The sequence below is a fragment of the Thermochaetoides thermophila genome (assembly GCF_000221225.1).
Source record: "Thermochaetoides thermophila DSM 1495 unplaced genomic scaffold scf7180000011815, whole genome shotgun sequence".
Lineage (NCBI taxonomy): Eukaryota > Fungi > Ascomycota > Sordariomycetes > Sordariales > Chaetomiaceae > Thermochaetoides > Thermochaetoides thermophila.
In genome coordinates, this window is record NW_006383031.1 from 629,223 (window position 1) to 655,741 (window position 26,519).

General features: G+C 52.5%; 7 protein-coding genes across 7 annotated transcripts; 3 read left to right on the top strand and 4 right to left on the bottom strand.

Annotated features, from left to right (window-relative positions):
* Positions 1 to 125: 125 nt before the first annotated feature.
* Positions 126 to 2,422, top strand: CTHT_0017890 (uncharacterized protein; the record flags this gene model as incomplete). Its single annotated transcript, XM_006692226.1, has 2 exons — positions 126 to 1,186; positions 1,243 to 2,422. The coding sequence occupies 2 exons, from the start codon at positions 126 to 128 to the stop codon at positions 2,420 to 2,422; spliced, it is 2,241 nt and encodes a 746-aa protein (XP_006692289.1).
* A 1,327-nt stretch (positions 2,423 to 3,749) lies between these two features.
* On the top strand, positions 3,750 to 4,265 carry CTHT_0017900 (uncharacterized protein; the record flags this gene model as incomplete). The annotated part of the gene is made up of 1 exon (XM_006692227.1): positions 3,750 to 4,265. One exon carries the CDS (start codon positions 3,750 to 3,752, stop codon positions 4,263 to 4,265), a length of 516 nt encoding a protein of 171 aa, XP_006692290.1.
* A 7,574-nt stretch (positions 4,266 to 11,839) lies between these two features.
* CTHT_0017910 (uncharacterized protein) lies at positions 11,840 to 12,417 on the bottom strand (the record flags this gene model as incomplete). The annotated part of the gene is made up of 2 exons (XM_006692228.1): positions 11,840 to 11,874; positions 12,024 to 12,417. 2 exons carry the CDS (start codon positions 12,415 to 12,417, stop codon positions 11,840 to 11,842), a joined length of 429 nt encoding a protein of 142 aa, XP_006692291.1.
* Positions 12,418 to 15,437: 3,020 nt separating this feature from the next.
* Positions 15,438 to 19,113, bottom strand: CTHT_0017920 (uncharacterized protein; the record flags this gene model as incomplete). The annotated part of the gene is made up of 3 exons (XM_006692229.1): positions 15,438 to 17,776; positions 17,830 to 18,755; positions 18,842 to 19,113. 3 exons carry the CDS (start codon positions 19,111 to 19,113, stop codon positions 15,438 to 15,440), a joined length of 3,537 nt encoding a protein of 1,178 aa, XP_006692292.1.
* Positions 19,114 to 21,259: 2,146 nt separating this feature from the next.
* Positions 21,260 to 21,674, bottom strand: CTHT_0017930 (uncharacterized protein; the record flags this gene model as incomplete). Its single annotated transcript, XM_006692230.1, has 2 exons — positions 21,260 to 21,321; positions 21,380 to 21,674. The coding sequence occupies 2 exons, from the start codon at positions 21,672 to 21,674 to the stop codon at positions 21,260 to 21,262; spliced, it is 357 nt and encodes a 118-aa protein (XP_006692293.1).
* A 766-nt stretch (positions 21,675 to 22,440) lies between these two features.
* On the bottom strand, positions 22,441 to 22,785 carry CTHT_0017940 (uncharacterized protein; the record flags this gene model as incomplete). The annotated part of the gene is made up of 2 exons (XM_006692231.1): positions 22,441 to 22,530; positions 22,603 to 22,785. The coding sequence occupies 2 exons, from the start codon at positions 22,783 to 22,785 to the stop codon at positions 22,441 to 22,443; spliced, it is 273 nt and encodes a 90-aa protein (XP_006692294.1).
* A 1,282-nt stretch (positions 22,786 to 24,067) lies between these two features.
* CTHT_0017950 (uncharacterized protein) lies at positions 24,068 to 26,484 on the top strand (the record flags this gene model as incomplete). The annotated part of the gene is made up of 3 exons (XM_006692232.1): positions 24,068 to 24,114; positions 24,248 to 25,686; positions 25,748 to 26,484. 3 exons carry the CDS (start codon positions 24,068 to 24,070, stop codon positions 26,482 to 26,484), a joined length of 2,223 nt encoding a protein of 740 aa, XP_006692295.1.
* Between the last annotated feature and the right edge of the window lie 35 nt (positions 26,485 to 26,519).

A 26,519-nucleotide genomic window follows, 5' to 3' on the forward strand; every position in this document is an offset into this window, starting at 1 on the left:
CGGCTGCTTACAACGTCACCGTCCCCGTCGCTGACATCCCTGACTTTGTTTGCGATAACCCTACTAGTTCAACAATTCTCTGGTCTAATCGCGTATAGAATCTCATCTGAAGCTTCTACAGCTCCATGACCTCAAGATCTTCCTTCCTCCCCCGCCTGGGATTCGGGCGCACCGACAATAACCCCCTTCTACCCCTGCATTCTCTAAGCTCCTCCGTCCGCAAGAAGCCGAGCGAATACAACCTCGCCGAGCTATCCCCCCGGCCTGACGACGGTTCCAACAAGACCCGCATGAGTCCCCCTCCTGTCCGGAGAAGAAGTCCTCCGCCACCATCGTCTACAAGAGGGAGAGATGAGTCGACAAGCCATCGCAGCCATTTGGCATCATCCCGACCCCACCGCGACCGTGACTTTGATCAACCGATCCTCTTTGCCGGCCCGCCCCCGCCGATCGCCACGTCGAGGATGTTGTATCTGGACGAGGAGGCGACGGAGTCGACATCATCACGGGGAGGCGGGGGGTTGGGAGCATCGCTGTTCACGCAAAACCTTGGCAGTGTTCTTTTCAACAGGGGTTCCGGGGCCTCTTCGCCCAGCGTCCCCCGTGATAACAAGGACTACTATCACGATTACACCCTCGACGCGACGTGGCTTACATTCCAGAGGAGGGAACGCGCGCTGCAGGAGGATTTGCAGCAGATGTTGGATGCGCAGAGTGCTGGATTAGCAGCAAACTTGGATCCAAATAACCCTACTTTGAACCCTAGCTTCAACTCTAACGCTAGTTCCACAAGTCCTGCTCCCCCTAGTCGGAGCAGTGTTGTAAGTGACAGGAGTACTCCCAGGACACCACCCAGTAGCGGGAACCGCGCAAGACATGTCACCTTCGACCCGGTGCCGCACACAGCCATGGACTTAGGTACGATCTTGCCCGTTCGGCAGCCCAAGCCGAAGGCGATTACATTACGGGCTGCACGCGCGGGGTTGACGCGCACGATTGGATTGCTTGCAGACCTAAAGGCGGATGAGGACGCACAGATTGTTACGGCGCTGGGAGAAAGGAAGAAGGCGCTTGCTAGGCTGAGGGGGTTGAGTGCAAGGAGGGAGGGGATTGTGGAGAAATTGAGAGTTTTGGAGCAGGATGATGAGGAAGGGAAGGAAGGAGAGGGGGAAGGGAAGGGGGAGGGGTAGGATGGGGGAGGGAGTTGAAAGAGCTGGTAACGGAACAAGAGGCTGTGACGAGCGAGATCAAGAATTTGGAGGCGAGGCTGGCAGAATTAAAGAAGCGCAAGGCGTGGTTAGACGCAAGGGTTGAGGAGGTCCGCAGTCGGCGAGAGGCGGGGTTGAGCGGGTATCGTGGGGCATTGAGAGAGGTGGAGGATAAGATTGGAGGGTTGCTCAGTCGACCGGGGGTGAAGCCGTTGGATTTGAGGGTTGTTAAGGCATGGGGGTTCGGGGAAGAGGGGGTGTGGGAAGATCCAGGGGGGGCGGATTTCTTGAAGTTGAGGCCGGAACGGAGGACGGTGCAGATGGCGAGGGAGTGGTGGGAGGGTGAGGTGGCTATCTTGGAGAGGAGGAAACAGGATGTGGATCGGGAGAGGGCGGCGCTGGAGGAGGGAGTTGAGGTCTGGAAAGAGGCTGTTAAATTAGTGACAGATTTTGAGGATGGGTTGATGAGGGAGATGAAGGGGGAGGAGGAGGGGAGGCCGTTTGGCGAAGATGATCGGTTCGGTAATCAACAGCGGAGCAGTAAGGGGAAGGGCAAGGCGAGCCCCAGCGGGGGTATTGCCGGAACCAGTGAGCTCTCTTCGCCTTCTCTTGCACCTGCCCGGTCCCCGGAGCAAGCTATGCGTAACCAGCTGGCCAAGATACACACTGTCATGGCTGGCCTGGAAGAACGACTACATGTGGCGGAGGAAAAAGGCTGGAAGCTCCTGATCTGTGCCATTGGTGCCGAGCTGGAAGCTTTTCGCCAGGCAGAGGGGCTGTTACGGGATGCATTACGCGCGGCTGGGTTTGATGACGACTCCCCGGATGGTGATGGCGGACCAGATGAGGGCAATGATGGACGGGAAGTACCAGGGATAGGATCTACGCGCTCGAGCAGGCCGCCCACGGCTATCAGGTCGTCATCGGCACAGCTTTTGGCTGGGCTAGAATCTGGTCCTGGCGTCTCTACTGCCGTGGAGGGGAACGACGCTGGCATTAAACGTGGCAAGAATGGGAGCCTTGCTGACGTGGCAGTCGAGACGGCTGGACGTGATGACAAGGCTGCGGAGAGTGACAATGAGGTGCCACATGACTTGCTGGTCTCGGCTGTTGAGGAGCCGTCGATGGCTAGTGAAGCCAGTGAAAATGAGGTACCTATTGAGTTTTTGAGAGTACATGGGGATTATGGAGGGTTGGGAATTCGAGATAGCTAAGGGCAATACGAAGAAGTACTTTCTTGTACCGTTGTTGTCCGCAGGGTACTCCATGCAAGACCTCGGGGGCTAATGGTACCTAACGGCAGAATCCGTAGTGCCCGTCCAATTTGGGCAGGCAATTTGATCAAGTATCTCGATTGAGCGGCACTGTGGTGGCTTTTCGTCCACCTAACCTGGAGAGAGCCTTGGGACAACTGACCAAGAAATAGACTCAAGCCCAGGTCCAGGAATAGAATGTGTCTTGTATACGACTAATGCGCTAGAAAACAAGGTCAAGGTCAATGTATCGATTACCTCGAGTATATTTGGGTTCCTTTACATGGCTTGCTGTATGTGGTCTGAGTAGGAGACTTGGAGGCGATGTTTTGGCGGTTGCAAATTTGCACCCAATGTTTATTGTTGATTGAAACTCTTGCCCCTAGGTAGAGGGTTCTGCTTCGCAAACCTGCTAAACAGCTCCACAGCGCCTTGCGAAGACCGAAACCTCCAAACACGGAGTATCCTCCAATTCTCTCCCTTAAACTTCACATTTCTCAACGCTTATCACATCTACCATCAAGAAAGTTAAGCATATAGCTAGAATGGTATGTTTATCAATTTTCTCCTTTCCTCGGACTCTTTTCGAGGATTCAAGATAAAGCTGTCGGTTTTTTTCTTGATTCTGAAAGATTGCTGCAAACCTTGATCCTACACTGCGTGTGCAGGGTACGCGGCTGATTATTAGAACTGAAAGCTCGCTTGCAAATGACATCTGTGGTGCACGCACCAAACCATAATAACAAATTTTTAAAATGCAATTTCCCCCGAAGTCTTCTGGGGACCTTCCATTACCCATCTTGGTCTAGTCACAACGAAGTCACTTAGTGTCCATAATAGCTGTCTCTTCAGCTACATTCCTTGGTTGCTTTGCAGGCAGATAACCACGGCTGCCGTCCTTTTGGAGCCCCGCTTCTGGTGCGCGCACAAGCTGTGTGGGTTGAAAGCCTTGAGTCCACCTTGGCCAGCCAGCCTTGCGCCACCAAGCTTCTGATATGTTTGGCAAGGCAGCCATGTGTAGGTTGCTTGGACAGACGATCAGAGGGACTTTGGATGTGAGCATGTGTGCAGTATGAGGGGGCATTTTGGTGTATTAAGCTGTGAAAGTAGCCTCATATCTCGTCCATTCTTGCATTCTCTCCTTTCTCTCCTTCACTTCTGAGGAGGTCTGCTTTCCTTTCAGACGTCCAAGCAAGAAGTACATGCATACAACTCAGTGTGAACGACAGTATTCTTCCATCCCCTTGGTCCCAATCCACCAGGTCAGCTGTGCGAAGTAATATTCACAATGGCGCCAACAGTTCTTGAAAGTCCCACGGATGTTGCGGGGGAATTGCCAATAGGGGATGCCCACATTTTCATTGACAATTCAAACCTCTGGATCGCAGGGCAAAGAACCTATGCAGAACGGATGGGACTCCAAGTGTCGTGGGACCCAACTTGGAGGTCTGACATCGAATGGCTTTGTACTGTCATCCTGCAAAACTCGAATCTTACACCTGAGGAGCAGCAATACGATGTCAAGGTCAACTTATATGGCTCAATCCCGCCACCCGTTGATACCTTCTGGAAGAAGATTGATTCGTATAACGTTCGGGTTAGTGTCCTTGCTCGGAGTACCTGGACAAAAAAGGAGAAACAGGTAGATGCCAAACTCGTTGCCGAGTGCGTTAAGACAGCAGCCGAAGCGCATTTCAAAGAGATTCCCTCTGTGTTCATTATTGTGTCGGGCGATAGGGACGTGCATGCTGCCATCCAGACAATTGCCGGCGACTATAGCCATAAGGTTCACTTATGGGCTTAGAAGAATAGTCTTGCACAAATATACCTTCGGCCTGAGGAACAAGGCATCCCAGATGATCTGCTCCAAGTGTATTTTCTTGATGAGTTCGTGGAAGACATCGGCTTCAAGGCAAGACAATTCCCAGCAGACCGCATAGTCATCAGTCCACACAGCATTGTTGTCCTCGACCCACTGTCCAAGCCCGATGCCATCAATGCTTTGGTTTCGAAGTTGAAAATTCCCGTCTGGCGTTATGAGCTGGATCCAAGAAATAAAGATTCGTCAGATGGGGATCTTTGTCTGATTCCTGCTGGCATGTTCCAGATGACTGTTAGTCAGCTCAATAGCTTGTTTAAGTTTTGCAAAGACACCCTGGAAAAGGATGGGCTCACCGTCATGACATACCAAGAGTACACTCAGAAGTTCTACAGCGACAAGAATAAAAAGGCTCCAAATCTGAGCATTTCCAATCGTTTTAGTGAGTTAGCTGTTCCAGAGGGTCAGCAAGATGAAGAAGATGATCAGGAGCGAGAATATGAAGCCGAGCTTGAAGATGCCTCACAACCTCCTAAAGGACACTATTTACCAGGGAGAAGACAAAGAAAACGAGGAGGACGACGCAGGTTTCACTCTTGTGGATCGTGGCACACAGCGCAAGAGGAAGCGCCTCATGAAGACACAGGAAAAGCGATCCCAGTTGTGCAAATATGGAACGTACTGTTCCAGGGCAGAGAACTGTCCTTTTGGCCACACAAAGGAGGGGATTGAACGTTTCAAGACGTATGGTCCACGCACGCCGACTAAACATCGGATGTGCTCGAACATGAAAAGCTGCAGGGTCAAAACCTGCAAATGGGCACATGATGTCAATGAATTGCATTGTTTAGGCTGTGATAAAAAGGCAGGACATCTGACGGAAAATTGTCCTGAACGACAAAGTTTGACTTTGCCAAAGGCTTGGTCGTCGCCTGGTTAACTTGTGAGGTTGGGGCCTTTGCTATCACCTGGGCTATCAAGATATCTCTATGGTTATTTCACCTTAATGAACCCAAGCAGAAACTGGTTATTTGTTAGGCCTTTGGATTCGAATTATTCTCGTGACTGAGCCCAGTTTTTTTGGTACTCTATGCAATAGACTTCTCAATATGATGCTTGGGGCAACTGAAATTTTGCATTGTTGAATTGATGGAGCCTCTTTGTGTTCAGCTCCACCAGCATACCATACATAGTCCATGTCCAATCCTTACGTAAAAAGGCAGGCATTAGTGTTAAAGTAGATCCCAACGAAACAGAGGTCCTGTACATCCCCTCACGTGGAGCAGGCTCATAGCGGCACAGGACGGACCCAGATCGGCTTACTCTTCGGTCTGGCTATCTGACAGTCCCCCCCAAGACCTCAGTGAAGTAGCTTTGGGTAGTTCTAGATGGTAAACTGAGCCCCTTAGCCCAAGCATCCCCGAGAGTGTCCGCTACAGCCTGCGTGGTAGATCTCACCAAAAAAATTCACCAAGACTAAAGCTAAAGGTTTCCCTCCCAAGTCTGGACCTACCATTTTCAACATGGCAGTAGTGTCCTCACTAATGTATGGCTCGCCGGACTGTACCCGCAATACCTACTGGATCGGGAAAGATACAGATGACGGAGTTGAGTTCGAACTCTACCTCCAGACCACCCACTATGGAGAAGGCTACAGACTTCCCCGCACAAAGCTGGTTTCGTCTGCATCAAGCAGTTCAAAGTATCCAGCCAGATCCCCTCTGGGAAGCACGCCGTCCGGGGCCTAGAGCTTGACTCGGATTTCCCCCAGCCTGGCTCAGGCCACATAAAGTCCTGCCTTGGTTATGGCGTCATGATGGAGGGCTAATAAACCACAATCCAGCTTCTCGGGCGGCCCTTCGCGCAAACCTTTCCTCAGCCCGTTCGACTGGAGGTGCCTTGCTAGGTGGCTTGCCGAGGAATCAGGACACGGTTACTTCCTCATGTACCACGTCTGGTTCAATCACCCGCCGAGTGCGATTAAAACTTGCTCTTGCGGCCAGACGGTATCCAGAGGCCACTTTCTCCGGTGCCCCCTCTTCTCCTTTGACAGCCCTCTTGCTGGCCGCCTAGACCCCAGAGCGTTTGGCACTTATATCAACTATTCAGAATAGAAAATCACGACTAGAACTTTACGGCTCAGCCAGGAACCATCAAACAGGACAAGCCATCTCTACGCAACATCCTCCCCACTCTCCCTCACGCATGACCTTACAATCCCGATCGGTGCGCACCCTTAACAACGAAGAATCAGAATCGGAACGGTCTAAGTGGACACCCACATACCTCACACTCGCCCCTCTTAACCCTTTGTCTTCTTTTTTTTCTTTTTCCTACTTCTCTCCCTTTTTCGACACCACTCATCTATCCCACGGATACGCACCGGTTTTTACTCTCGGGTATTTCCCGCGTGTAAGTAGTCTAAACTAGCGAGCGCATATGTACCTTTTGGCCGCTGGCGTCGTGGGCACGACCACGCATCCTCATCGGTGATATGGGTCGGCAATGCAATTCGATTCAAATCAATTAAATCGATTCATTTTAACCATGAGGTCCGGTAACTCCAGGAATAAACCTCATATTCAGCACACTACTAATAGCCTTCGCGATTTTATAGTCTTTTATCGCGCAGTAGCAGTAAATCGATTAGAAGCTAGGAGACCCAAAATGGGCATAAAGTAGTACTGGAAAAGTAGTAAAAGTGCTAGGCGCCACGTTGGGTATATTAATCTTAGGAGCCCACAATTTTGTGACACTCCAAACAATCACCTCTCTCGGCGACCATTAACTGCTAACCTACCAACTTTTTCTCATCTCAATAAACTTAACGCTAAGGACTCCAAGAACCAAATCTCCACAAACTTGAGGGACGTTGGGGTTCCCAAATTTTCACCTAATCAGCTCGGCGTCTTTTGGAGGACTAGGTTCATTCTTATTACAATAAGGCCGGAGAGCGGTCTTGAAGTGGTTAGTTGTCGGTCTCCCCTAGGTTCACCAGCACGTTGCCCTTCGATAAAGGTTTAGCGTAAGTTTGTGTTGATGACTGGAACCGGTAATATATATTCCCAGTTCCAATGCATGTCATTTCTTCACGCGTATCATCTTCACCCTCGGGATATGGAATCAAAAATCAGGCCACCCCATACGTCGCCAGGCTGGCGGACGAAGGGCCGGGATAGGTCGATTGAGAGCTTGAGCCTTGTGTTCCTGGTTCGGCTATCACCTATGGCTTCATTCACTGATCTGATGGCTATAGACAATGAGATAAACGTCAAAATAAAGGATCAAAGCCGATTAGACAATGATAGTTCTCATGTTAAGCCGGACGCCACACCATACCATCATGAGATGACAATATCAGAAGGTCGGCTTACTGTCATAAGGAGGCGTTCTCTGGTAGGGATAACAACGTTCCAAACGCTTTACAGAGACGGCTGGATTTTGTAGCCTTCTTGCCGAATCGGAATAAGACACACTAGAATTTCAACGTGATCACATGGTTACTTTGGAACAATCCTCATCACTTTGGTTGCATATATAACGGGGGAATTTTTTTCTCCAACGTTGGCCAAATCTTAGTAGTGGTTTGTTTCTTCAACTTTTCACTCCCGCAGCCCTTTCAATTCTTCAACCGACACCCACCACCTTCGGCTAGCTGCATTTCTCGCCCGTTCTTCAACATGACAATCTACCTCCCGGAAGGGTACAGTCTTATAAACAGGATTATCATCTACACCAGCACAGCCCTAGTGCCTGCTCAGTACATCGCTGGTGTAGGAAGCAACTGTCTCAGCAACCTCGGATTCCTGACATTCAACATATACTCCCAAGTGTTGTGGTACAGACATATCATCGCCTGGAGCAGTTTCTTCCCTGAGGCCATCGCTCCTTTCTCTCTGCTTCTTCCTCACTTCAATATCATCTACTCCATCTCCTATGTTGCAGGTGTTAGTTCAAGAAGCGGCGGGCTTGCGGTACTCTTGTGGCTTGGTACATCCGTCATGCTTATCATCAACACCATCCTACTATGGAGCTCCTGGAAGCATATGGCTGTCGGCTACGGAGAGTACGAGTTTTTCTTTTTCGGCTGGCGAACACTTACTCCGAAGTGGCACAAAGTGTTTTTCCTCATGTGAAATGTTTCTAGCACTATTCTATGCTGAAATTCCATTATCTGGGCAGCAGCAATGGCCAGATTATCCTGCAAACAGAGCTCGATCGTAAATAAATTTGTCACGAAGTTCCGTGACCGCTTGGGAAGTGGGATGATGCTAGTGGCCATCTTTGGTGGAGCCCTCTTCATGCTTATAGGAGCTTGGCCTTTCACTTTTTTCTTCTTTAAAGTGGCCCTGGAGAAAGTGTTGCAGAATAGCTTCTCTGAAGCCTTTGGGCTCATTGAAAGTTATATTTTTCTGCAGTCTGGCATCTGGCCTTTCATTTTGTGGACGGAATTAATCTTCCAGAGGAACAAGATTGTTTCGGCGACAGACGAAACTGCGGTTGGGCTTTTTATCTTTCAAGTTTTGGCCATGATAATTCCAGGTTATGGGTGCCTTAAAGGGAGAAAGAGCAACTCCTCGGATTCGGACGACTCCGGGTATGCGATTCAACGGAACAATCGGAGCTTGTCGCCAGTTTAGAGTCCTATATTGAGCACATGCAGCTATTGGATGAGCCACACCCTATAGAATTGAATTGAACTGTATGTTCAACCCGTCTCACCCTTGAGGGTGCTGGTTGTGCCCACGACGGCGGCGGGCAAGAGGTGATTACGTGCTGCCTAAACTGCACTATATACACGTGGGAAAAAAAACAAGGGGGAAAAAACTGGTGTGTTACTCTAAAGGGATATCATAAAGAAAAATGGGGAATGGGAGTAAGTGAGAATCTCAGGGGTTTGAGTATCCATACTAAGCAGTTTTGAATCCGATTGTGAGTCGCTTGGGGGTGGGGGGGGATTTTGGGGGTGTTGTACCAAGCGAGGAGAATTGAATTAAATTGAATTTAATTGTAATTTAGATCCGTCTCACCCTTGAGGGTGCTTGGTCGTGCCTACGACGGCGGCGGGCAAGAGGTGGTTATGGGCTGCCTAAACTACACTATATACACGCGGGAAAACCAAAAAAGGGGAAAAAACCGGTGCGTGCTGTGAGAAAATATCATAAATGAGAATGGGAATGGGCTAAGTGGGGAGGTCCGGGAACGAGGGGGTCGTAACGACGGAATGGGTTGTCCTCTGGCCGCATCGAACGCCTGACCTAAGAGCTCAATCTGGGAGGCTCTAGATTGGAACAGTTGAAAAGAGAACCTGAGAGCCCTATAATCGAGTCTCTCTGCTAGCGGGTTGTTAAACGTGGTGAGTGGACAAGAAAAGAAGTGGCCTTTAGACACCGGTTGGCCACATGAGCATTGCTTGAACGCTCCGGGAGGGTGTTTAAACCGCACGTGGTACTCCACGAAGTCACCGTGGCCTGAGGCCTCTGCAAGCCATTGCGCGAAGCATTGCCGGGAAAGCTCTCTAGAAACGGCTTCGCTGTGTGCCCGTTCTAACGGGCCGACGGGGGCTTGTTGGCGTGCCACCAGGTCCTCATATCTGGGAGGGGTACCCGGCGCCTTTTCGGGGGGGTTTGGAGGGAGACCAAGCCACTCCCTGGGCCCCAAGCGACGCGGCTCCCATCGAGGCTGGCCCCCGAGGCCCGCTGCCTCCTGATATAGGCGAGACCAGCCTTGGTAGGGAGGTCCGCGGAGTCGGACCTGAAGGGGGTGTTCGGCTGGAAGCCCCTAGACACGGCTCCTCCACCTAGTTCAATCTCTATCCATTAGAAATTTCGGGTACAGACCCACCAGTCACCACAGCCACTGGAATGGAATTGTCCGCCGCACCGGAAATATTGCTCTAAGCGCTTCGTTCGCTGTTTTGGTCAGGAATGACCAAACCGGCACGAGCTTAGATGGGATCATGCGGCCCCGGACGCCGGCCCTCGTTAGCCCTGTGTCGAGTTGGACCATGCCATAGAGGAGAGAGGAGGTCAAGCCTGGGTGTTGAGTGCTCGAGACCGAGTCACGCACCACTGCTGCTTTTAGAAAGATTCAGACTGCTCTGCAGCAATGTACTCTTGACCCAATGTATTTGGCAGCTCAACTTCGGACTCGCATCGACAATCTACACCCACTGTTCGCCTTCTCCGACCAAAGCCGTACACGTCATCCCTGGGACTCACTTCAAAATAACCAGAAACAAGCATTGCACTATGCGAATGTTTCACTTACATTCGCATGCCTGCGTCAATGCTATGCGGTGAGGGTCATTCTTGGCCATCCGCTGGAAAACTGAGCAACCACATCGACTACCTCGGCTTTTAGCGGAGTGCTTAAACTGAGCGAACAATTTATAGTCCTGCAGGAATTTCATGAATTGCGCAAGTACTATGCCATGTATGTATGATTGAGTGCCTAAGCCGTCTCTGGAGGGAGATGCTGTTCAGCGACAGCTGAAGTTCTTGTCTCGAAGAACTTTCACTGTCGCGTGGAACCTGGGGTGGCAGAACGTTCGGGGCCACGGTGTTATTCGTGACCTGGGCAGCTTATATCCTTCTGCCATCGAGTCTGTAATCGTGAAAAACGACTGGTTCAAGATTTTGCCAGTCAATAACTTTTTGGTTCCCTGGATTCTCGAACCTAAAGCAGCCGATAAGGAATATAGGGGAAACAAATTTCTGCCCACGGCAAAGATATTGAAGAAAATTTTCGTCTCGTCCATGACCCGCTGTTTCACTGTTCTCGGTTCGCTGAAATCAAGCCATTCATTGTGGCAGAGGCGAATGGTATTTTTAGGAAAAGCGTCTTGCCCATTGTGAACTTCTGTACTCATATCCGTACTCTGACTGAAAACGTATGGATGCATATATCTATTATGGAACTGTTCAGTTTCACCATGGCACTCTCCATCTGATCGCTGATTGGATGCCCCTAGTGCCTCGTATGGTTTAACACTCGTGTTGCCTTGGAATGCATTTCAAGCAATTTTTCTCTTTCTTTCTTTTCATATCCCAGCAATCTAATCTCCTCCTCGTGACCCATCATGTTGAGCAAGCTTCACATATTAAAGACTTACACTCAGCAGCGACCAGACAGCAACGCTGTCAAAATATTGAACCCCTCAGCGTTCCATGGGTGAGCTCTTGCTGTCCCTAGAAGTCACCCTGATATCAGTTCCACGCGTAATCCCAATAAATATGTGTCAGAGTATATCAGGATGACCCTCATCTCCCATCTTTCAGCTTACATTTCGCTCAACGATGCTCAGCGTTCCCGTGCTTCTCCCACAAACCTGACACAACCATTCAACACTCATCCTCCTCTTCAATCATCATCATTTTCCCTCAGGTTCACTCCCTCCCTTATATCCTTCACACCCTTCCTCCACTCCCGCCGCCACACACCCCCCACACCCAAATGTCAGCCCAAACACATCATGCTGCGTCCCCCTTACCAAACACTCCCCCGTCTCCGCATCCCGCTCCATACATGGGTACTGTGACCTGAATGCCACTTGCGTGCTATTCTTCCTCGCCTGGTGCACTATCCCGGTAAACTTCAAGAACAACGCGAGTGCTTCTTTTGCTCCATTAGGACACATCGCTTGCAGAAGTTCATGTACAGTTGACTCTGGTTCCGGCGGGGGGTCAACAATGTCTGCCCAGGGGAGAGTGCACAGCATTTCTCCTGACATGGTACACGCACACGAGAGATCCTGCGCTCCTGGAGGTGGGGGAGGGGCCCAGTTGTCTTTGTCGAGTAAATTGCCGCGGAGTTTCCAGGTCACAGTGGCGTTGTCGAAGATGTAGCCTGGGAAAGGATCGAATTTGAAGAGGAGGTTTGTTGAGGAAAAAGAGAGGCAGGCGCGGGAAGAGGCGAGGGGGTTTAAGGGGTCTGTGCCAATGAAGGTTTCGGGACAGGCAGAACGGACGTTTTCTGGCTGGAGGGTGAAGGTTGTGGCGTCGGGGACGGGGGTGCCAAGGAGAGTGCAGTCTTGGGAGCAAAGATCGGAGGTTGTCAGGGTTCGTTTCCAGACAGAAGGGAGGGAGAGACTTGGGGTGGCGGTTGTGGTGAGAGTGAGGAGGAGCAGGAGATGCATTTTGAGTGGCTGGAAATGGCTGGTGAAAATGAGACAGACCGATTGAGCATTCAATTGACAGTGAACGAGCAGCACACGGTCGGAGATCAAGATGGGGACAACCGAGAGGTAATATATCCCTCGGCTCAGCCCCTAGTTCTATGTCATGGAACCGACACAAGAATAAGACGGGCTAGGGAAGCAGAATGGAATTAGCCGCCGTGGTGTTGATTGTTTGGCATCCTGTCAGCCACGAGGTTTATCTACTTAGACCTGCATCTGCAGCTAACATAAACACTCACGTTTTCAACATTCAGCTTTCTGTCTTGGCCTTCGGAGGACCCCGAGCTCGGGACCGCCGGGCGTACGACATATGAAATGTGTGTTAATTAGCCGCTGTGTAACGACTGGAGCGTGCAGAATCGCTAGATGGATTGATATGCGTGTTCTCGTATTGTGATGTTTCAGGGCATGGGCTGATAGAGGTTGTGTTAGGTGCCTAGAGGATCCGTGATAAAAAAATTCTGTGAACAGAAAATCCGAGAGAATCACAGATGTAGTTGGGGTATGGTCAAGGAGGGGTTCCTTTTCTCCTCAGCCTTGGAAGTATGACCGTGCAGTCTGCACAACTATGCATCAACCCGTCCAGCCCTAGGAGATATCTCTATTAGCTCTAATTCTATCTCTCAGCCGAGCATGAATGCGCTTGCATTATCTCGGTGACTTTTGTTTTCTCGCCAAGCCCAATGAGAACTTAACCTTCATAGTTAACAGGATGTAAACACTTACCTGAGCTGACATGTACCAAAGCCACACATCATGTCTTGTTAATAAGAATGGCTGAAAGCTTGTTTTTCATTTGCTTACGAGTGATCAGCGTCAAGATTTCTCGTGGCTGGGGATGAGAGGTTGAGCATAAAACACCGATGTAGGACAGAACTTCTTTGTAGAGAACAATCAATTGCCAATGTGCCGGTTGTTTCGGCAAAGAAGATGGCAGAGTCGTTGATTTGAGTCTTGTTGACAAGGACTATCCTGAGAACAAATATATAAGCATCTTGTAGTGTTGAAGAAGAATAAGGAAAGCGGTCGGAAGCAAATGCTGGGAAAATAAACAGGGAATGCCTCTTGTCTGGGAACGAGATACTATCAATCCATTAATCCACGTCAAGAGTGAGTAACGTATTGCTAAATATTAAAGTATCTCCACTCTCATTTTTGTGGGTTCTTTTGCTCTCTGGTCTTTGTCAATGAGTTTGTAGCTGAATGCTACTGGCTCATCGCATACTGCTCTATACATGAAATGAAAACAGAAGAAAACTGGTTAATTCTCTGGAAACTTCAGTCATGAGGATACAGGTTATGTGTTGATGTTAGAGGATGTTCGTAAATGTTTCGTGAGATGACTCATCCTTGTTCCTTCTCTCCTGCAAATCTAGCTTGTTCCATGATACCGATGATGCAAGGCAGCTCGAGAAGTTGCTGTTACAGAGGTGTTGATGATTGAATCTTGAATTAATTGTGTCATAGCTGATTGATATGGTCTTGGATATCCATTTCTTGGATTATAGGAAACTAGTGCACCTACTTATTATTATTATTCTATTTTTCGACCGGGTTCACCCCTGAGGATGCTAGGTCGTGCCCACGTCGATGGCGAGAAATAGCTACTGAACTAACCTATATGGAAGTAACGCCGGAGGAAAAGCCTGCACTTGAGGCAAAACCGGTGTAAGCCAAGAGGGCTGGGGAAGGGGGAGAGGGTTGTCTGTCCTGGATTGAATGGGTGCATTGAGATTAATCATAAAGAACAAGACTCCGGGACTCTTTGCCTGCCAGGGATAATATAAAACCACTCGTGGCTTGATGGTTCCACCGGCGTAACAACCATGCTAAAATTGACTCAACTCGTGGGTGGCAACAAGGCTGCAGCATAGGACGGCTCGATTTCCCAGCTTCCAGAATCAGTCGGGCACGTGCTCACATCCCTTCAATGTCGCCCAACAAATCACTACGTCAACCGGTCGGCCTGATCAGCTTCCGCGGATTTCTTACTCAAATTGTGTTTGACCTGGTCTTCAAACCTTGTTATACTTCGTGCCATTTGGTTTATTAAATTGAATTGAGTGGCATTTTTGACCCAGTTTACCCTTAATAGTGCTTGGTCGGGCCCACGAAGGCGGCGGGCAAGAGGTGATGATGGGCTGCTTAGACAACACTATATACACGGGGGGAAATTCTCAAAAAGGAATAAACCAGTGTGTTGCTGTGAGGGAATGTCATGAGAATTGGGGGTGGGGTTAGTTGCGGAGAATATTAGAAATGTGATTATCCAACCTAGATAGTTCTGGATTTGACCATGAGTCGCTGAAGGGGGTGAAAGGTTTTGGGGGTGTAGCATTAAGTAAAAGGAGCAGGCAGGAGGGTGTAGAATGGGAATAGTTCGCCCCGTCTGTTCATCTCGGGCAGAGCTGTAAAGCTCGAGTTGTACTCTCCTGTTCTCAAAAAGTTGGTGCGAGTGCCAAAAGGCTCTGAGATCCAGACTCCCTGCCATTGGATTATTAAAGAACGAAAGGGGACATCTCAAGAAATGGACCACAAGGGCAAGTTTTGATAACACTTGGAGGGTGGAGCTGTATTGAAAGCCACGAGTGATTTTTCTAATGGTGCATGGTTCAGGGATATATACTGTGGTATGTGCGCATCATATCTCCCATTCATCCAAGCAAGCTCACCTCTACTACTAATTTAACCCTGTACTTCGGTTTGATTCAACCGAAAAATGTAGAGTTAACTAAGCCCCGGCAGGCCAGCTAAGCAAGCAATAGATACAGATATGTCTAGCGTAAGCCTGGCTGGCTGAACATTCGCAGATGTCTATGTACGATGATCATTTCAGAAACTAGCTAAGTAGCACCTCATAACCACCAGACCACACAGAACTTTATTGGGGTTAATCCTTCAACCATTTGCGCTCGCTCTTATCCAAGGGTATATATATACAAAAGAAATTCCACACAAAGGAAACGGTAACCCACCCTTCAAATCCCCATCACCTCCAACTCCTCCTGATCCTGAACCTGCCCCTGCTGCTGTCCCTGCCCCTCACCACCACTCTGACTCTGCTTCCCATCACCCCCAGCGCTCCCACTTGGACTCTCAACCCCGCTGCCGTTACCAGTACCAGTACCGTTCCCTCCTGCCGCCGCCGGACTTTCACCCCCGTTCCCACTATTTACCCCATTGTTAACATTTACATTATTACCCCCCGCAGCAGCAGCAGCCGCCCTAGCCCTAGCCCTAGCCCTCGCACTCCCCACGGCTTCCTCGACACTCTGCACCAGCTCGTCCAACGTCACAGGAGTCATTGGAGGAGGTCTTACCGGCTTTTCCTCTCCCATCCCCTTTTGTTGCTGCTGCTGAGCTTCAGATTTGACATCCATCCAGTCCATCCCCCCCGACCCAAGATCAGTTGTGGTGGAAGAGTTGGAGGGGGACCCAATAGGGAAGGCAATCCCCAGCTCAGACTCCAAACATCCTACGTATGGATCCTTGTAGTTGGGTGTGCCATCCACATTGGCATGCGTAGTGTTTAGCATGGGGGTTAGACCAGCCGGGGTGGTGGACGAGACGACGATGGCCGTGGGGTTGTCTAGCATGGGCAAATCGGAGACCAACGTCGATGAGGACGTCGGAGGAGTTGTTGTCAGGAGGGAGAAGGCGTTGTTTTGTTGAGAAATAAGGGCTGGAGCGGCTGGCTCGGCAAGCCACTCTTCGATGGTCTTTTCCACAGCTGTGTCGTCGTCGTCGAGAGGGGGAGGGGCGGAGGTGCTGGTTGTTTGAGGGGACTCCGGCTTGGTGGCAGCGGTGTTATCCGCCGCCGGGAGCATATCCACACACATCGGGTCGGTAGCAGAGGCTGTTGGCAGCGGAGCCGTGACGCTCTCCGACGCACCCGTCGTCGCTGTCCACTCCTGCTGTCCCGCCCCGGCCTCACCTCCACTCCCCCCGCTGTTAATGAAATCCACAAACGAAGCATGGAAAAAGTCCAGATCAAAATTCCGCTGCGGTGGCGGCTCATTCGACAACGGCTCCATCCCGAAGGTCGTCGCTGTCGTTGCTTCCACACCAAACCCTTGCGCAGACCCAGGCGGCGTGGGACAAACCTGGTGCGGCCCACCCGTCAGGAAGGATGGATGCACACAGGCAAAGTCGACACTAGAATGGCTTGACAGCCGTCTTCTCTTCGCCGCGCGGTCCTCCTCCGAAAGCTGGAACTCTGGCGGCAGGCAGTTCGGGTCGGCGACCGGGAACCAGGTGTTGCTGCCAAAAACCATATTGTTTCCAGCAGTGCTCGGTGTGGTGGTAGTAGGATACCGATTAGCGACAGTGCTGACATCAAACCCACCTGACTTGACCATCTCGGTGCGGATCTCGACCAGCATGCTCTTGAGGAGATGGTACATGCGCGCGGCGGGCTGGTACAAATGGCTCATGTCGTAGATGGCAGCAGACAGCACCTGCAGATACCGCAGGTTGGTGTGGTGATCCAGCTCAGCGCTCTTATGCGCCAGCGCAGCCATCAACGCCAACGCGGCCGTACCAGCGTGCTGGACGCCCGCCAAAGTCGTCTTCTTCCCATCGAACCGCTGGCGATGGTGCCAGAAGATGCGTGCAACCCTGATAGCATGCTGTGTGCACATGCTGCGGGAGAGCGCAGCACGGTTATCCTGGTGCGGCAGCGAACTCATCCAGGAGCTGAAGCTTGCCCCATCCGTGTCGTGACCGGGTGATTCGGGGCTCGGGTACCGCGTGGCGGTTATGCCGTCGAGGGACATGGGGCCATACTTGGCCCAAGGCCGGTGAAGGAGGATCATGCAGACGTGGAATTGCTGGTGGAGGACGAAAAAGCCGATCGGGGCCGCTTTGATGTTGTTCGGCTTCCAAGTGAGGTGTTCTGGTAGGCGGCGGTACCAGTTGTGGAAGAGGCGCTCTAGGCCGAGGAAGTGCACGTACGCCCGGTCCTCCATGCCTTTGACGGAGAAGGTGTTGGGAGAGCCGAAGGTCGAGTTCTGGAAGTCGGCGACCTTGCCGGCCAGCTCCAGGAGCTCGAACATCTGGCGATGGATGGCGTTGTAGCCGGCAGTCACGTAGTGAGGACCCGACGGCGGAGGGCGTCCAGCCGCAGAGGGCAGCATATCAGGCGAGACATCCTGTAGCTTGATGGTCGTCGGCCGTCCCAGCAGTAAAGCCCACTTTCGGTCGAACATTATGCAGGCAGTCATAGCCTTGCGCCGCGTCTGCCGCTCAAGGTCCGAGACCTCCAGCCCGCCAGGGTTTACATGTAGGCCGATGTCGAAGGCCAGACGGAACGCCATACCTGAGATATCCGTCAGCTTACATCTCTCCACGACTGGGTCAGGGAACACCTACCAGCATACATCCATCCCGTCGCATCCCTCCCCACCCCGCATTCCAAATCGGCCAACAACAACAGCGCCTGCACGCTCGGAATGCCCCCCGGCCGTTCCAACTCCATCTGCGCGAGAGCCTTCGTCTCCCGATGGAAGGTACTCTCCCTCGCCCCCGCCATCAACCGCTGCATATCATCCCTCTCACGATCCGCAAACCGAAACCCAATCGCCAACATCGCCAAATGCAAAAACGTCGAATAAAACCTCGAGTCCTGCGTACTCCTTCCCGCCTCAAACCCGCTCTCATCTACAACTTGCAACCAGGGGTTATAAAAGTCCCAGAAGCAGCGCATGAGGTGGTCATAGGTCGGCGGGCGCAAGGCGCGGATCACGCCCTCTGCCCGGCGCAGCTTCTCGACGCGGTCTTGGGGCTCGAGGACGGTTGCGACCTTGGCATAGACGTGGCTGTTGGCGGTCGGCCCGAAGAAGCGCGCGCGGCCGACGGACTGGTCGAAGGTGTGATTGCCTTTGGCAGCGAGAAGGTGGCGGGTGCTAGGGTCTTTCTTGGGCTCCATGTCTTGGAGGAGTAGGGGGTCGATGAGGTGGTTGATGGAGTTGTGGCCGTTTTGAACGAGGACCTTGGGGGCTGTTGCGCGGAGGATGTCTTCGTCCCCTGATGTGGGGGGTGTTGGAGGGCGGTTGGAAAAGGCTAATGGTAGAGTCGTGGAAGCAGTGTTTGCTGTTCCCTGTTGTTGTTTTTGTTGTTGTTGTTGTTGTTGTTGTTGCTGCTGCTGCTGCTGCTGCTGTTGTTGTTGTTGTTGTTGTTGTTGCTTTCTTTGTTGCTCTAATAACCTTTGCTGGGCCTCTTGCCTTGTTTTAGGGGGATGAACAGCCGGAGGGGGAACGACACCACGCTCTCTGAGCATCTCCTCAAGCAGAGCTATCCTGTTCGACAACGATGACATGTACGCTTTTGAGATCGGTCTAGCGGGGTTAGACAGGCCAACAGACTCGGAAGTCGGAAAACATACCGCCTGCGCTCATCATCATCCTTGATGATGCACACCGACCCTGTCCTTTTACACTGCGAGCACTCGGTCTCTCCCTCGGGCACCACACAGCGTATCCTCCTCTCGCGGCACGACGCGCAGGCAATAGAGGCACGGTGCCGTACTTGTTGCTTGCCGTTGGATCGTGTTGATGGCGCCGGGCTGGCGGAGTGTTCTGGGGCCGTCCTGTCACTTTCACCTTCGGAACGCGACCTGCGCTTCGCGCCCGCCATGACTGCTGTTGCGGCGACCATTGTGATACAGCGCGGAGTCCTGAATGAGGGCGATGGACTCGAGATACTGATGCGCTACCCGTGGCCTACAGGCTTATGAATGTATGTATAGCGCTGTCAGGAACTACGACAACACTCGCAATGGCAAATCCAGATGGAAGAACTAGGCAAGATAACAACAGAGCGACGGGCAATGCCCAACCTCGCGGGCTCTGCGCGAGCGGATGTCGTTGCGTTAAATGTCTTTTTGACTCTCGCCGATCCGTGGACAACAGCCGTGCCGAAATATGGAGCAGCCTAGAGTAGCTTCTTGCATGGGTACGCTGGCCTACCACCCCGCAATCTGCAGCTGCCGAGGCCCGCCTTGCTGGGACCAAGTCCCAGAGCGTTCCAGCGAGGGATTTGACCATGCTGCTTTCGTCGCTCTGATCCACCAATCCTGTCATTAGACGCCAGGCTGGAGTGAAGTATGGAGCATTCGAAGAGGGCTTGTGTCGACCTGCGTGGATACTTGGACTGCCAAGGGGAAGCCGAGAGTCACCAAGAAGAGCCCAAGAACCGGGGTACGGGGAGATAAGATGTGCCCACCCTTTTTTCCCACATGGCCCCAAGATGGCAGTGGGACCGGTGGCAGGAAATCTAGGCTAAGCCAAGTTGCTGCTAGCTCCCTTGTGGCGTGCAGGCCCCAAGACCCCCCCCCCTCCCCCTTTCCCCCCGGGCTGCGGCAACTGCTGTGGGCGGCTTGGGCAGAAGCTTCGGAGGTTCGGGGTTGCGACGCTTGCTGCGCAGGCTACGTATGTGGCGCTTCATGGCGCTGTTGGCGCAGAGCTTGTTCAACCGGTAAATGGGTTCAGGCAGAGATATCGCTGTGAGCGAAAAAAAAGTAAGCAGAGCAGTGCACGCTGATTTGCCAATGCCATTGTCTGCAGCCAACTGAAAAAGGGCGGACACGCGCCCCGCAGTTATCCCGGTCCCATCCCAGAGCCCAGCAACGACGGCGTTCCCAAGAAACTCCACTCCTCCAGAATGCGGAGAGAGATTGGGAGAGCTGATGGGGCGCGCTGTGGACACGTGCAGGGAACAGGTTTGTGAGAAAGATCATCAAGCAGCCAGGCCCGAGGCACTGAGGGAGAGATCTCAGACCAGAAAACTCCAGATATGTCGGACTGCGGAACGGGGGCGGAAAGGGGACCGCTGGCCAGCACCGCTTTTTGGCTGAATCAGTGCACCTTCTGGAAAACGTATGGAACGGCACGACATGGGATGAATCGCAATATTGTAGTAAGTGACGATAGCAAGGCCCAGAGCATCAAAGCTCGGCAATCGGCGGGTACTCGGCTGAGTAGTGCACCCACTTATCAGGCACAACAGACGAGTCAAGCGCATCCCCATGCGATCGAAGCCAGCTTCTGGCCTTCCTTCTTCTGGTTTTTCTGCCCTTCTGCAGGCCCCAACACGAGCGTTGGGCAGTTCGCCACGAAGCCCTAGCATGGGCATTCCGATTTTTGGCCGGAGCCTCACTGGTCACAAGGCTCCATTACAGGCCCCTTGCAGGCCCACTTCCCCAGCCGGCTTCGTGAGTTCTGGCGTTGAGAGGCCTTGTCAAAGACGTGCCCCAACATTTGCTTCTTGTGGGGTAGGCCCAGGACGAAGCGCTTTTCCCCGCACTTCACAAAGACGACTGGTGGGCGGCTGGAACCCCTATGAGCCTCTGGGGAGGATGCAACGGTGGGGACAGCATCGAGGCTATCGGGGCAAGAGTCTTGGCGATGAGACCCCTAATCGGGCTTGGTATCGGGCATCATTTCTGTTCCCGGATATACTTCCAGGGCAGCCGCTTTTCTGAGCGTTCTGAGAGGCTGGCAGCTCCTTGTTGGCCATCGCCTGCCGGTGTGAAGTGTGATGCGGCCGCGACGAGCTAGCGGGGCGTGACAGAGCTGTGACAGCTTACATGGCATTGCATCAGCGCCTGCGGACGCGGCAGTTGAAGAATAGCAGCCCGCCCGCTCATCAGGTTGGAATTTCGCGTTTGAAAACTTGACATCATCCCCGTTGCGACTTGAGAGCATATAGCCAGCACGCAAAAGACTAGAAATCGGCATATCACCTGGCGACCTACGGGGGACAGTTTAGAAAAATCCGGTTGATTCATGACAGTCTGAACTTCTCATAATGGCTTGTCGCTCGGACGAGCATTTGGTATGGAAGGAGGAACTTTTCCAAGAGCAACTTGATGAATCAATTAGTTAGTAACCAGTTCACTCGACTTTGGGACAGTCTGACTTACGTCGTTCATAGAGGAAGTAGGATGTGACGAACAGGATCGGCAAGGCCACCATGACGCTCACAACCTTCCTCTCGACACGCTTGTACTCCTTGCTCGACGTGTCCACACGCTTGGGCTGTGGCTGTGGCTGTGGCTGAGGCCTTGGGAAAACTGAAGCTGTTGTAGGAGACGGCGGTACTGACGCTTCTGTGATGGGTTCTCCTGTCTTTGCGGAGTTTGATGGCGACACCGACGATGTACCAGGCTTGCTGAACCTCGATGTCTGGCCCGATGGTGGCGAGAACCTCTGGCTCATTGTCCGACACGGGATTCTAGACGCTGAGATGACTGCCTCTGCCCGTGGTACTGTCAATCTGGAGAAGACAGCTCCCCGGATAAAGGCCTGAGCGTCCCGGCAGCTGACAAGTCCAAGGTGGACCATCTTCATGACACTGATGACAGGTTAACCCCTTTCTGCCTCTGGCAAATAACTCGGGCTCAGTTGAGTCCTTGGAAGCCAACAGAGTAGACTTGAGAAAAAGAGACAGCCAGCAGGTTACAAGGGGGCCCTCTCCTGCTCAACAACCAGTCAGCACGGCTGCTATTGGTGTCAGTGGCACGTACAGAACAGTGCCACACTCAACCTGTCAGTCAGGGACTGGGTACCTTGGGTTGTGGGCGAGATGCTGGCGGCCCAGATGGCCCAGATGACAGAATGGAGCAAAAAGGGACGTGTCTTGCAGGCTGCAAAACGGCAGTGCGGAATGTGGGGCCACAAAGCCGATATTGAGTCGAGAGACCTCGGCTGGACTAGTTCCCTACCGCACGGGCCACCTAGGAATCCAGGGAGAGAAGACAAAGGAGGGGTCCACGCGTTTTTTTCAAGCCCGGCCCCAGGTTTTTCAGGATCATCTTGCGAGGGGTAAGAATGATGAGGACACCACACAATCTCAGTGAATATGGTGGCAAAATACAAATTCGAATCGTGGTATATTTTTTCTTTTTCTTTTTTTTTTTTTGCGTGCAATGATTGTGCTAATGACAACGTGAAGAAGTAACCACAATTTCTCCCCTATCTCCAGTCAGCGGCAATGCCCAATGACGCTCTCCTGCTTCAAGCCCTTGCAGCAATCCTTGAAGGTCTGACGCATGTTTCGATCGACGGCGCAGATCTGCCATAGGCCAAGGTTGTTAGCTAAGAGTTCGTTGATGGTTCGAGCAATGTGCCTAGGTTGAACACTCACGTTGTCATAGGTCTTGTATCCCAGCTGTCTGCAACAGATGAAGGTCTGATCCTTGAGCAAGGCGCCGTCGGTGCTTCGCATGCAGATGCAGTCGTCTGGCTGCAGATACCAGCTGCCAGGGCACTGCTGCTGGGCCAGAGCTCCGCCGAGGAAGCCGAGTGTGAGGAAAGACAGAAGCTTCATTGTAAGTAAGTGGTATGACAGAATAATGGACGGCTTCAGCTAGACTTCTTGCTCTGGTATAACAGAACCACGTTCTGGGCATCAAAGAATCCATGGCATCTATTTATCTCCTATCCAGCTTTCCATATAAAAGATCCGCTAACTTGTCCCAGTTACTCTTACCCCGTGCAATATATGAAAGTAATATCTTGCTGGGACCTAACTTCTGGAGTGAACACTACTTCTCGTCCCATGCCCCCTCTTCCATCCCGTATATCTAGGTCGCATTGCAGCTAGAAGCTTGCTGTCAACATTTGGGGCAATATCTGCTAGCCTGTTGATAGGACTGTCTTGCATACTTCGTATCCGGCTCTGCGGTATTCGCTTCTGCCGGTGTTCATTCAAGTTCTTGTCAACCTTAGGCGCGCCAACCGGGAAGATGATGCAGGACTGTTGCCAAGACCTTGTAGAGTTCGTAGCCTCCTGGCCTCTATTTTTATACGCAAATATCTAAGCTCGCCGTGCCTATAACTCTTTTAGATATTAATATGTTAACCAACTTGATGGGACGTCTTGTATGATCTGGACCAGGGAGTGCTGCCGGTTAAATTGTCCACGAGACATCAGTCGACATTCCGCTACAGCCAAACAGAACCGGACTCCAATGCTGACTTCACTTCTCACTGTCGTTCTCTCTCTCTCTCTCTCTCTCTCTCTCTCTCTAAAATTCGATCACATATTTTTTCCGAATCGCTGGTCGCACAGCTTGCCAGCCCACTTGTGCGACCTCTCGAGCCGTTCATCGATCGGGGGCGGCCATTGGCTGTCTCATTTAAGTTTGGACATTGGACCATGCTTTAATCAACTGAACTTAGCAATTGATGCCTGGAGCTGAACTCAACTATCTCAGCTTTTCTCTTGACACAAACACACACACACACACACACACGCTTCATTCTTTTCTCAGGCTTCTTCTAAAAAGTCCAAACTCAACCTCATAGACTCTCTCAAAGGAACATGCCCTGCATCGCATTTGCACTGTGTTACCACCACGTGGATCCCCTGCCAAGCCCAGCCACCAGCCAGTCATCGCCTGCAACGGCCCGGGGGATCTGCAACGGGGGCGACGACCCCAAGCTCGCAGCTCTCAACTTCTCCACCAAAAAGCATCTGCAGCTGCAACACAAGGCGCAACGCAAACGCGACTCGGTCTTTGTTCACATTTTCAACCGCCAATTTTGCACGCCATGGACGGTAGTTCCTCAATCATCACAGCTTGAGGGCGATTGAGCCAGCTGCAGCCATGTCGCTCGTTCCATATCATCCGCGCGAGGGACGCGAGGTCGTTCTGTACGTCATCCTACTCGACAAAAAAGCCTTTAGCGCTTCCCCTCATTGCCCCTCACTCTGCTTAAGCTTGGCTTGACATTCCCATGTTCTCCATCCAGCAAAGAGTTAGGGACTACTAACCAAGATTCTTCAGCCGCCACCACAACGCCATCGTCGTCCGCGACCCCTCCTCCCAGCGCCTCGAGCTTCGCGGCCTTGAACTCCACGAATGTCCGACCTGCCATCAGCCCCTGCGACGCTCGTCGTCCCCCAACCGCCATCATTTCGATACCCCCGGCCATGGCGACACGTATGTGGACCCCAACTACTTCCGCATGCTGCGCGCGGGCTACCTGGCCCAGGAACCGAACCGCAGCACGCCCTCGAGTCCGATTCGCCGGCTAGTCGAGCCCCTGCCCGGCGTAGAACACGACGAGGGCGAAACCGAAGCAGAAATTCCCCCCAGTGCCCCGTCTAGTGCTGGAATTCCTCACCCACAACGCGGTCGCATCCGTCGCGAGGCCTTCACACCAGGCTACTTCAATACCTTCTTCATCGAAGAAAAGGAGCTCGGCCGCGGAGGCAAGGGTGTTGTGCTCCTAGTCCGGCATGAAATTGACGGCTGTAACCTCGGACACTTCGCGTGCAAACGCGTCCCCGTTGGCGACGACCACGCCTGGCTGGAAAAGGTGCTCGTTGAGGTCGAGCTACTGGCCAAGCTGTCGCATCCCAATCTTGTGTCGTATCGCCACGTCTGGCTGGAGGATGTGCAGCTTAATCGGTTTGGACCGAGTGTCGCGTGCGCGTTTATCCTGCAGCAGTACTGCAATGGGGGCGATTTATTGCGGTATATAGTCGGGGATAAGCCGAAGGAGGCGACGAAGGAGGAGCTGAAGGAGCAGATGCGACGCAGGTCTAGGGGGCAGTTGGATCAGCCGAGGACGCAGAAGCGGCTGTCGCCGGCGGAGATTTACTCGCTGTTTAAGGATATCACGTCTGGTCTGGCGTATCTCCATGGGGCGAACTACATCCACCGCGACCTCAAGCCGAGCAACTGCCTTCTTCACAAGGACGGCTCACACCTGAAATGCCTGATTAGTGAGTTTGGCGAGGTCCAGGCCGAGAACGTGATGCGAAAGTCGACCGGGTCGACGGGCACAATTTCATTCTGCGCGCCCGAGGTGCTCAAGAAGGACGCGACTGGCCGATACGGCAACTTCACTACCAAATCCGACATCTTCAGTCTAGGCCTGATCCTCTACTTTATGTGCTTCGGCCGCCTCCCATACGACAACGCGAACGTGGTCAACGAGGAGCTCGAAGATATTGACCAGCTGCGCGACGAGATCACGCGCTGGAAGGGGTTTCGGGAGGAGAGGCGAGAGCGGCCTGATCTGCCGTCGAGCTTGTACCAGTTGTTGAAACGGTTGCTTGCGCTGAACCCGGCGGAGAGGCCGACGGCGCAGGAGGTGCTGGAGAGCCTAGATAATGTGGTCAGGCCGAAGAATGTCGGTCCGCCAATCGGGCTTGGCTTGTCTAGCGGGAGGGTGCAGAATCTAGATTCTCCGGTAAGGCCGGTTGCGCCGGTGCCTGGTATGTCTTCCCCCTCCTCTTTCTTCTACGTTCAACTCCACGTGTGACTAACCCCCCCTAGAACCATCCAAACGTCCCCGATCCTCCTCCTCCTTCCCCTCCGACGACGACGATCCCGACGTTACCTCACCAACCGCCCCACACCCCAACCACAGTGGCCACTCCAACTCCCTCACCCTCGCCCGCGCCCCCCTCCTCAACCCCCCCCCTTCCAACCGCCCGGGACATCTTTCACCCTCATCCAATCTAGCTCATCTCCCGGTCCCCTCAACCCCGCCATCCCCATCCCCTTCGCACCGCTCCCGACCGATCTCAAGGCAAGGAAGTAGGACACCTTCCCCTACGACACAGGCGACGTTAACCACCCCACTGCTAATGCCCCCCCCCGCAACGGGGTTCGCACGCGTCAGAGAGAGGGCATCGGAGTGGGTTGAACAACCGGGCCTCGGTTCCGTGCTGAGGTTTGGATTATTTGTGGGGAAGATGGTCTCGCTTTGGGGCGCGTGTTGGCCGTATAGTGTAGAGGGAAGGGTTTTTGTTGTTGGGGTGTTGTTGGCGGGGTGGGATGTTGTTGATTTCGCAAATCCTGTTCCTGGTCCGGAGAGGAGTAGGGTTAATAGGCAGAGAGGGGTAAATGGGACGGAAGGAAGAGGGAGGAGAGATGGGGTTGACATTGCGGAGTGGCTGTTGAAAGCGAGTTGGAGGAGGAGTTTGGTGTTGTTGATTGTGCATTGTGCGGTGTTGGGGTGGGTTTGGGTGGGTAATGAGGAGGTTTGTGCTGCGCAGGTGAGGGCATAGTAAAAAAACGGGACAAGGGAGAGGTACTGGATGGG